The 11,954-nt window shown below is 38.0% G+C and overlaps 1 protein-coding gene across 1 annotated transcript; it reads right to left on the reverse strand.

The window, feature by feature from the left end:
• Positions 1 to 1,819: 1,819 nt before the first annotated feature.
• ube2z (ubiquitin-conjugating enzyme E2Z) lies at positions 1,820 to 11,713 on the reverse strand. The gene is made up of 7 exons (XM_017453720.3): positions 10,979 to 11,713; positions 8,907 to 8,979; positions 8,253 to 8,440; positions 7,728 to 7,839; positions 6,869 to 6,981; positions 5,136 to 5,226; positions 1,820 to 2,693 (listed from the first exon to the last, which is right to left on the reverse strand). Exons 1-7 carry the CDS (start codon positions 11,368 to 11,370, stop codon positions 2,517 to 2,519), a joined length of 1,146 nt encoding a protein of 381 aa, XP_017309209.1. The 5' UTR covers positions 11,371 to 11,713; the 3' UTR covers positions 1,820 to 2,516.
• Between the last annotated feature and the right edge of the window lie 241 nt (positions 11,714 to 11,954).

An 11,954-nucleotide genomic window follows, 5' to 3' on the forward strand; every position in this document is an offset into this window, starting at 1 on the left:
ATTACACCTCATGTTTGAATTTATTAAAATGCTTGTATTGTTTCTGCTGATCATGTATCTTAAGTTTTTAATAAAAACTAATTCTACAAAGAAACCCTGCTATGAGCCAAGGAAAGAAAGTCAGCATAGCTAGAATTAATATTACTATATTTATATCTATAATAGGTGGATATATTAAACAACCATCATTAGTCATTAGTACATTAGACAACCATCTCCGGTTTAAAGATATTTTAATGTATGCTCTCTTTGAAGTTTTGCTAGCAGAAGACAACCATTTGGGGGAAAAACTATCTTCTGGTCTGAACTGGGTTCCCTTTTATTTTAGAGAACAGTAAATTGTATTAAAACCCGAACACATGAAAATCCACAGGGTGTTCAGAAGTAACATTCAGTTTAAGAGTAACTGAAAAGTTAATCTTTACTATTCATTTCCCTTTCTGTTTTTGTGAAGAGGCTCCAGCCAGTGACAGTAGTGTAATGCATAAAAGCACACATATAAAAGTCAAGGTGCTTCAATTAAAGTTCAGCATTATCAAACATTAAAATGGGAAAAATATTATATTAGTGACTGTGAATGTAGCATGGTTGCTTGTGCTGGATGGGCTGATATAATATTCAAAAAACTAGTGATATCCTGGGATTTTCATGTACAACAGTCTCTAGAGTTTATGGTGCATACAAAACAAACAAACCCATCCATCTTTGATAAGAGAGTTCAGAGGAGAATAGCCAGACCAACTTGAGCTGATAAGAAGGCTACGGTAATGCAAATAACCACTCTTTACAACCATGGTGAGCAGAAAATTAAAACACATTAAAATCTGAGGTGGATAGGCTACAACAGCAGAAGACCACATCATGTTCCACTCCTGACAGCCAGAAACACGAATCTGAGGCTATGTGGGAATAGGCTCAGTGAATCTGGACAGGATTGGATTGAAAAGGAGCATGAGCTGAAGAATGTTGATTTATGCAGCCACATGCAGATGGTAGCGTCAAAATTTGGTGGTACTCCAATCCCTGAATTCATGGACACCATCTGCCTTGCGCCAACAGTTCAGGCTGCTTGTGGTGTAATGGTGTGGGGAAGGTTTTTGCTGCATACATTGGGGCCCTTAATACCAATCATGTCTACATGGAGAAATCTCAAATGAATACTTCAAAAATCATGCATGTGGACTCCATGACACAAAGAACTGAGGTGGGGGAAGTCCCGTACAATATTAGTAGTGTGTTCTTAAAGTGAGTGTATGGGTGTGCAGTCTGATTTCTGTTCAGTGTTACTGAGCAGTTGTTCAATAGTACCATCTACTGGGCATATTTAATCAACATTTATTGTGCCGTTCTTCACATTATAAATAATCCTTATAAATTGTTTAACCCTGTTTAAAAAGAGGACACCTTAAAGCTGATCTTGTCAACCAGAATTATTATTCCAATACAAAACTACATGCTGGAAATCCCAGAGAGCTTGCATTTCTGCAGAGAAAGAGATTTGTAGTAGATATTGTACAAACCACAGAAAACTCTGAACAAGGACAGAGTCAATTTTACAAATAAATTATACATTTTACTTCCATAATGACACAATATGGACTAGATGTCTCAAAAACTTGAGACTTCAAACACATTTTATACAAAGAAATGAGAGCCCTTATGTTCTTATTCAACCAACATATTTAATCAGGCTAAACAACATGAATAAGGTCCTTTGACTGTACAAACAAAATACAAATAAGAAAACTCTCCCCAATGACGACACAGCCCAAACCAATAGCTGATCAGTTTACTGATCAAAATATACCAACACACCAAGTCTCTCCAATAGCGTTTAATGCACAATTAACAGTAAAATAAAGATTCTTCTATGCACAATATTTAAGTATTTACATTTGCTTTATAGTTGCATCAGCCTTTTTTTTTTTTTAAATTTAGATCAGGTAAAGTAATTCATTATGAATTCATGTCAAAATTATGACTCTATTCATGATATTCAAAATATTTAATGATTCAGTGAATAAATGCTAAGATTATGAATGTGAAGACATTTAAGTGAACAGAAATAAGACCAGGAAGCGGATTGCTGGAGTGGTACCAGAGCACAAAAATTTATGGTGGCCTGCTCAGGATTGTGGTGGCAATATTCTCATATTTTACCTGCAGTGTGTGCATGACCACCAGATGAAGTTATGTATAAGGGGGGCAAGTAAATATGTGCTCCAATAAGTGGAGTGTGTGCTGAACTGCTGCCACATTTCGCATCACACATGCCTGCATTAATCTTCTAGTCCCGTCCCCACAATTCACTTGACATCTCTCCCTCAAGCAAAGAAAAGAGGCAGCCACTGGCTTGCAGAGAAGGAGAGGAAAAACAAACCAATCAAAATAAACAGGAAATAGACTAATCCTGTGCTAATCAGTTGACTCCAAAACTTCTCAATGGTCTGTGTGTTTGCTTGTTAAAAAGCGTCCAATTGCTTTCTCATACTCTCGCTGTGCCCGTAGGGGGCACTCTATGGCTGGGAGCTGCCTTGGCTGTCTGGGTCTGTTCCAGATGAGCTGGTGTCAGAATCTGAGTCTCCGACATTGTCCTCAGGAGGACATTTTTCCCGCAATCTCCTCTGTGTGGCACCGAGACGCGCCAACAGACCCTGATAGTCAAAACGGCCTCTCTTTTCTCCAAAAGGATCCTGGGAAAAGTAAAAGCAGGAAATGTAATTTGCAAAAGTTTGCATAACTTTAAGACAAAATCAAGATGTATATACCAACAAAACATTCAGTTTTGGATGTGCAGAGGTTTCTGTCAGATAACTGTCACATATAAGACAAATTATTAAAAGTGTATGCTACAATATTGTTTTTTTTTTTTTAAAAGGAAAAAAAAAAAAAAAAAAGAAAAGTAGTTAAAGGCCAGGTTTGCATCCGCCTTTGTAAATGTGGTAATATTGTAACATTAAACCAGCCAGTGCCTTTATAACAGCTAACCTTGTTTTGTGTCCTCTCAGTTGTAATTAGAGATGCACCGATGTATCGGCCGATAAAGGCAATTTTTCACGCTATCTGCCATTAGTTTCAAAACATCCGGTGATCAGGGCCGATTATATCCCGTCAATCAAAAGAGGGCGGGAAACCATCGATTTCGTGCTGTGTGTAAAGATGATGTCTCTTGTGTGCAATGAAGACAAAACTGCCGTTTGTAAGCTCTGCACCGCTAAAATTTTACACCGCACACTGCAACAGAGCAGAAGCAGTGTGTTTTTTGTTTAGGCATGCATGTTAACGAATGAGTGCTTTTATAACGGACGCTGCAGCAGTGAACTAAAATGTTTTTTATGATCTAAATGAATATGAGTTGACAAAAAAAGAAAGATATATTGCACAAAAACATACTTGTAGAGTAGTATATTTCTTATCCAGTGAATGTTTTTATATTATATTTTATTTATATATATATATATATATATATATATATATATATATATATATATATATATATATATATATTTATATTTATATATTTATATTTATATATTTATATTTATATATTTATATTTATATTTATATATTTATATATTTATATATTTATAAATATATAAATATATAAATATATATATATATTTATATATATATATATATATATATATATATATATATATATATATATAAAAATATAAATAAATAAAAAGTTGATATTATATATTACCAGTTTGATGTAATGATGAAGTAGAAATGATTTTGTTTGTGGTGAGTCAATGTGAAGCCTAACAGGAGGTTTTTTTAGAATTCAGTCAATGTTAATATGAATTAATAACATTCATGTGTTAGTGTTAATGTGAGTAATGCGTTTTCTGTTTATGAGACCAGTTACTGTGAAACAACTTGTTGAAATGGAGAAAAAAAAAAGTTTTTATTTGCATTTCTTTCAGAATTGTGGAATCAATTATTATCAATTTAAAAGGTGGCATAAAAGGCAGAACCACCAAACTATCGGTATCAGATGATATCACTCTGTATAATCGGTTATCAGTATCGACTGAGAAATTTAGTATCTGTGCATCTCTAGTTGTAATATTTGCTAACATTCTTCCTGAGATTTCTGTCCCAACTCTCCCAGAAGTCATACACTGCCTTCTACAAATCAGTTCATTCTACAAATCATTTATTTACTGACTTTGCTTTTTTGATTGTTGTCCTGTTGAAGGTCTTCTAGGTCTATTTTTTTGTAGATTGTAAAATAGAAAGGTTTCACCCAGACACTGACATACCCAAACTTTTGGATTTTGTTCAAGATGTTCAAGTTTTTAAGATGTAAAAATTTAAGAAGTCCAGTAATGTAATGTAGTCCAACAACTTGCAGTGTTACTTGTCTGATGCATGTTCCATATAAACAGAGTTAAAAACTTGTAACTGTTGATCTGGTGAGGCATTCTGTGAGGAGATATATTTAACATCAAGGTTTTCAAGACAGAGGGTTTTCAGGTTTCTCTGTAATGTGACAAGCTGCATTTTTGTCTTATTAAGAGACAGAAAAGGAAAGAAAAAAAAAAAAAAAGAATGGCTGGTGAGGAAATTATTGTTTATAGGTGTTATAATGTACGTTTCAACAGGAACTAACTTGTTTAATGGACGTTCCACAATAAAAGTATAACTACAAACAAACACAATGTATGCTATGTTGCTCCTGAATGAATGAAAATTTTTAATTGTTGGAAAATTTGTGTCGTATTAGAGGAATGAAATTGACAGGACATGCGGTCATAGGAGAATAATGGCTGGTTGGTGCGATATGGCTTACTTATTATTTAGAAAATAAATCTAAAGGCAAAACATAGCCATACTTTTATGAGCGACAATAAATCTGAGAACGACTGCTGAAAGCAAGAATAGAGTACATCAAAGAAATATATTTATGATTCAGTATGAAATAGCATGAATTCAGTGTGTCTTTTTAGGTATCTGCCAAAAGATGCAGTGTGTTGCCAGGTTCTTTATTTAGCTTTATTCCAAATGAATTTGCTCCGGTCAATCTTTGCATTTGCCTTTCCTTTGCATTTTTAAATGTGTATTTAAAAGGTCTTCCTTTCTGCAAAAAAATTGGTTATTGTATTTACTTATATACCTATACATAATACCTGCATGTTTTGCCCTTGTAGGTGTAGACGTTCTTTGCAAACACCTTCATAGAAGTCATAGTACTCCATGAAAGACTTTTCCATCACACTCCTGAAGAACAGAAAAAGGAATTAGTGCCTTATTGACTTTCAAATAAAATGCCATTTTTCTAACCAAAGAGAACGAGGCAGATATTCCTATTCTGTCTTACTTAAGTTTTCTTCAGCACATTAAGAGCCACTGGGCAGTTACCTAGACAGTACGCAAAATATCTAAATATTTACCACCCACATTAATAGGAACACCTGTACACTTGGTCCTTTTGCAGTTACCCAATCAGCCAATTATGTGGCAGCAGCAGAATGCTGATCATGCAGATACAAGTCAACAGCTTCAGTTAACATTTACATCAATTATCAGAATGAAAAAAAGGTGATCTGTGACTTTAACCAGGGCATGGATGTTGGTACCAGATAGACTGGTTTGAGCATTTCAGAAACCGTTGATCCTGGGATTTTCACACACACCAGAGTTTACACAGAATTGTGCGAAAAACATTGAGTGAGTGACAGTTCTATGGGTGGAAACATCTTGTTGATGAGAGGTCAGAGGAAAATGGCCAGACTGTCCAGGAAGGATAAAGCAATTCTGAGCTGCCAGGAAGGACCTTAGTAACTCACATAACCACTCGTTACAACCACGGTGAGCAGAAAAGCATCTCAGCAAGCACAAAACATCGAATCTTGAGGTCGATAGGCTACAACAGCAGAACACCACATTGGATTCCACTCCTGTGAGGCAAGATCAGGAATCTGAGACTATTATGGGCACAGGCTCACCAAACTGGACAGGTGAAGATTAGAGAGAGAGGAGAAGAAAAATAGTCAGAAAGAAGAAGGGGAGAAAAAAAGAAAAGAAAGAAAAAAAAAAAAATAAAATCGCCTGGTCTTTTTCCAGTCTTCAACTGTCCAATTTTGTCAAGTCTGTGCTCATGATAGCCTCTGATTCTTGTTCTTGGTGATCATGAGTGGATCTTCATGTGGTCTTCTGCTGTTGTCACCCATCCACCTCAAGATTTCATGTGTTGTGCATTCTGTGATGCTCTTCTGCTCACCAAAGTTGTAAAGAGTGCCTATATTAGTTACTACAGACTTCCTGTCAGCTCAGACCAGTCTGGTCATTCTCCTCTGATCTCGCTCATAAACAGGGTGTTTCAGCCTACAGACATTACATTCACTGGATGTCCCCCCACCGGGAAGGCTTTCCTCTTGACTTTGGAGTGTGGCTGTGGAGATTTGCTCATTCGGCCACAAAAGCATTGGTGAGGTCAGGCGCTGATGTTGGGTGAGGAGGTCTGGTGTGCAGTCAGTGTTCCAGTTCATCCAAAAGGTGTTCAGAGGGGTTGAGGTCAGAGCTCTGTGCAGGCCACTCAAGTTCTTCCACACCTTGACAAACCATGTCTTCATGGACTTCGCTTTGTGCACGGGGACATTGTCATGCTTGAATATGTTTGGGCCCCTTACTTCCAGTGAAGGGAAATTGTAAAGCTACAGAATACAAAGACATATATAATTGTGCTTCCACAATTTTGTGGAAACAGTTTGGGGAAGGCCTACATGTAGGTGTGATGGTGGGGTGTCCACAAACTTCTCTCTCACACTCACACACAGTATATATTATATAATAAAATGGTTTACCAGTGACCATAAACCTCAAAATAATTAATAAAATGTTAAAATGCATTGTTACTAACCACAAGGCTTCTGGACATGGCATCTTCCCTTCCAACATATCACAGACAGCCACACGCATCGTCTCATGGCGGATGCACTCATTGTAGTTCTTGCTATCTCCTGGGTGCCTTTCCTAACAAACACAGCAACCATTAATCAGCAAAATCTAACAATTTCAATGCAAAAGAGGCACCTAAGTGGTGCACAGAAAACTATTCACACTATTGTTGGGAGATGGTGAGTTTGAATCATGGAGATTCCACAGTCATCCATGGCTGGGAGTCCAAAAGATGGCTGTGCTCTTTAGGTGGTAAGCATGGCATTACCCGAACATGTGCTAGCCTTCACCCTCCATGGTTGGGAGCTGTTGCATTATAGGGAGAGGTAGCTAGTAGGTGGGCATTTACAAATGACCAAGCGGGAAGAAAAAATGGTACTATCTAAAAAAAGTAGTTTTCAAAACAAAATTAGATGGGAAAACTTTCCTATTTCCTTTATATATTAGACTCCTACTCCTCGAATAATGTCATATCTGATTCAGTCAAAGTCTCTTCTGCATAATGAACCTGAATCTTATAGGCAGGAACTTTGTGATTACCAAGAGCAGTGTTTCTCAGTCCGGGAGTACCTGTGTCCTGCACATTTTGGTATTTTCTATCCCCGGTCACACTCACAGTTCAGGCTTGTTAACTAGAGAGTTTATTCGGTTAAGTTGGGATAAGGGAAAACACCAAAATCTGCAGAACAGCAGTACTCCAGGACCAGGATTGAGAAATGTTGGAAAACACCATGGTCAGTGATTGGTAGAAAGAGTTTCCATAGATTTAATTAGTTTGTTAAACAAGCTCCAACACATTAAATATATTGGGTCATAAATACCTGCTCAAAGCCTGGCTCATTGTGGTAAGGGTTCTCGGTCATCAGGGACTGGATAGAGATGAGGACTGAGGAGATACTCTGAGCAGGGCTCCATGCTGGCCCAGTCCATGTGCTGAATATCAAATGTATGTAACAAAGAAGTAAAGTTTATTTTTAAGGCAGTCTGATTTTACGTTAAAAACAGACCGGTTTCAACTGGATGCTAGTTTGTCACCTAAAGAATGCTTTACAGCAGGTTTTGTTGCCTTACAGGTGCAACAAAAGTTCTGTGGTATGTTTCCCCAAACCAACCATTCAGACAGCCTGTGTAGTTCGTGAATCAAGATTTCTAGCATTATTAAAAAACAAATTAATTTATCCTGTGTAGATGCTATTATTTGAAATCATAGATTTTTTGTGAAGTTTTTTCTTTTTATTTACATAGTATTAAAGCCAAACAAAACATGATCTAAAATCTAACTTTACTAGAGTGCTGTGCTAACATCACCTGAATATTGCACTATGTGGTGGAGCATAAACACTTACCCGAGAATGCTCAGGCAAACTTTGCCATTGCGGTAGAAGTTGGGGTTGAAACGCACCGTGTTGTGCCCAGTGGTGATCAGTTTGACACGTGGGGGGTGGATGGGGTAGTCAGGGGGGCAACGGAACAGGAAGAGGAAGAAGCCACCCTCATATGGTGTGTCAAAGGGACCTGTGATTAGTGCATGGATCTGCAGAAGACAGGAATGTCAGTGCAATGACATTACTGACAGTGCTCATAAATCCCCAATGGGCTCACAACTGCCATGAATGTACTCATAGAATGTATCTTCCACAAGCATATGGATGGTTGTAAATAAAGACATCAAAGAATCTACAATTTTGATAGGTGGAAATATTAAAATAGATCTTAATGGCTGTTCATGATGCCCAGGTTAAAGATTTATTTCAAAGCTTGAAACATTTTGAAATAAATAAATAAGTAAATAAATAAATCAGTTGTTCTACTAATATTTTAAAGAATACGACCGAGGTTTTAAAAATTTTTTTCATGTGCATTTAAAGTTCAATATCTAGCAACCCATTTGAATCTGTAAAGCCAGATTCCTGCATTGTATTACGTGGTCATTAAAATTTTTAATACAACATTACTGCAATCTCAGTTTTTCTTATGGTTATTGATTATTCAGAGCTTACCTTAGTCATATCATGAGGATCAGGAACCACAAACATGCCAGGCGGAGGTTCCTTATAGATGGACATAATGTCTCTGTGTGGGGATAAAAAGAGCAAACATTGAAATAAAAGAAAGCCAATATGAAAATAACCATCCTCTCTGTGACAAAAGGATGCTTCTCTTTCCTATTGTAGATGTCCCTAATAAACAAGCATCTCCATGGTGACATTGTAGCCTTCAACATTGCAATATTCATTCTTCTGTCTTCAGTAACTGCGTTATCAAGTTCAGGGTTGCAATGGATCCAGAACCTATCCCGAGAACACTGGTTATGAGGCGCTCAACCTAGGGCAATTTATTGTAGCCAATCCACCTACCGTCACATCTTTGGGAGGTGAAAGGTAACCCACATACACCTGGAGAACATAAATTCAGACAATAACCCAAGCTCAGGATCAAACCAGGGACGTTTGAAGTGGATTAACCCCCCCCCCCCCCCCCCCCCCAAAAAAAAAAAAACAAAAACAAAAAAAACAACAACAAAAAAAAAAACCCACACCAAACAAAAATAAATAATTAAATAAATAAAAAAAGCCAAATAATTTCTAAATGAACACATACATGAACACTGTCTTGCTTATTTTAAATGATTCCTTATACAGAATACAGATAGGAGATACACAACCACACCATTTGGAGAGCAAGGCAGTCTTTGAAATGTACACTTCATTGCCAACTTGCAACACAGTACAACACCCAGCCCACTCTACTACAATTCCTAGGAATTTTGCCAATTCTGCTGAAAGAATCGGTGGCTGCAGCCTCACATTTACTGTACCTCTGTCTGAATTTAGCATCAAGACGATTTACCCCCGGGGACCTGATTGCTTCCTTTGAAATGCTCAACTCTGGTAAAGCAAAAATCTAGTGTACTCTGCGCTACTTTCACAAAGTCTACAAACGAAGCAAAATAAATGCACCCAGGTTCTAGCGTAAAATGAGATAAAATGTAAGTCGCTCTGGATAAGGGTTTCTGCCAAATGCCATAAATGTACTTAAAAACTTGTCCACATATCTATGCGCAGTAATTGTTTATGGTTCATTGAACAAGCTTGAAAAACATTTTAAAACCCTTTCCAATAAAGATCTGTAATTATTTGGATTTGACAAAATTATCTTAAAAATATAGACGCTTCTCTTTTTTGTTGCCGAGTTTAGAATGAATGAAAAAACATTTCATCTTTCCGATGGGTAACATTAAAAGACTTTTTCATTTATCATCATCATCATCATCATCATCTTGTGGAATCGGCTCTTTTTTGGATCGACTCCCAGTCACTCTAAACGACTCAAACAGTTAACTATGACAACAACGTGCTCATTTAAACTGCGTGCTAATTTGCTTCTAGCTAGATAACCAGAAGTCCGCTTAAGCGAATTTATCCAGATACCCGGACATACTTTGACTCAAGTATACCGCAAGTCGAGGTTAGCTAGCCAGATAGCGAAGATAATACAAACAAATGTTATTCAGAATACACGTCTAAACATTTTCCAAATTAGTTAGCGAGCTAGGCGGCTAAGCGGCTAGCTAGGAGCTCAGCTTGTTCAGAAAAGTACAGCTTGTTCACAAAACACGACACATTATCCTTATGTTCTGTCCTGTTGTAAATGATGAAGAAAAGGGAAACAAAAATGTATTTAAAAAAAAAATTTTTTTATATCGCCCATCCCTCCAAACTACGTGTATTTATATTCCAGAGATCGTTTTCAAATCGCGTAAATAGGTGAAATAAAAGTGTTAAAATTCGTTGTGTTTCTGAATCTGATATTAAAGTGTGATTTCAGTTAAACGCATATTCCCTCCAGCTCATATTTACACTCACACCTGTCCTCAGGAGGATATGAGAATGTGAATGACTTTGGGGTCTTTATTTATATAAACATATGGCTAATAATTGAGACGAAGTTTAGATATGTAGACATGGTATTCGGAAGTAAACAGTGCAACTGTAAGGGAAATCCATTACTGAGTAACGTTAGTGAGCAGAACATAAGGCTAAGTTAAGTTAGCATGCTAACATTACGCTACCTCTTTATCCGCAGGATGCACTGCTGCGAAGCTTTCTCGTTGTCCCAGTCGGTGCTCAGTGTGGGGTCCCAGGACGTGGCGTGAATATGAGACAGAAGACCCGCTCCAGCCAGATTCGCCGGGGCTCCGGTTAGCCCCAGGCCGATGCTCGAGGGCAGAGATGGCGGCACAGCGGTTAGCACCGAGCCTGTCGAGTTCACGACGCCGCTCTCCTGGCTTTCCATGTCCGAGGTGATGTGGTGCGCTACGCCGGGGGACGCTGCGGCCAGGCCGGTCTCTGCAGCCACCGCAGGGGGAGGGGAGGCCGGTAAAAAGTGACCAAAACTCGTTAACACCTGAGCTCCGTTACCGTGACTGGACGCCACAGCTTCTTCTCCAACATCGTCCGCCATAGTATCTCGAATTTACTGTTAATAGCTCTGGGATTTTGAGCTGTCAGTTCAAAACCTGATTTCCTTCCTCCTGGAGCCTAGCGTTACTGTACAACGGCACGAAGAGAAACCATTTCTACGGCATCAGTCCTAGTTTCGTTTTCGCCCTGAAGCATACCGTCTCTCTGATTATTTTGTGTAATAAATTACTCACTCTTAACCAATTAAGCAATTAATTTAAAACCCATGTACAACACATACTGGAAAAGCCACACCTTTCCAACTAAACACTCCTGCGTCGCTCTGTGCTCAGGTCCGGTTTGCGTAGCTGTTGTCGTTTACTTCCTTCTAGTAAGGTGAATTAATAATAACCATAACGCCACCTACCGACACACACTGACTAGTGCACTACAAAGGCTGGATCACGCGATTAATTCACACCCTATGTAGTGCACTCACATACAAATAAGAAGCCGTTAGGGATGCAGCCATTGAAAAATGCACAGCGTCAAGTCCTCTGGGTAATTTTTTACATTTAAAAAGTACAATCATGGCACATGAAGGTACAAAAACTTTCAGTAGTTGCAGGTCAACTATTATTCTTT

The sequence above is a fragment of the Ictalurus punctatus genome, chromosome 2, assembly GCF_001660625.3.
Source record: "Ictalurus punctatus breed USDA103 chromosome 2, Coco_2.0, whole genome shotgun sequence".
In the NCBI taxonomy this organism is placed as follows: Eukaryota; Metazoa; Chordata; class Actinopteri; order Siluriformes; family Ictaluridae; genus Ictalurus; species Ictalurus punctatus.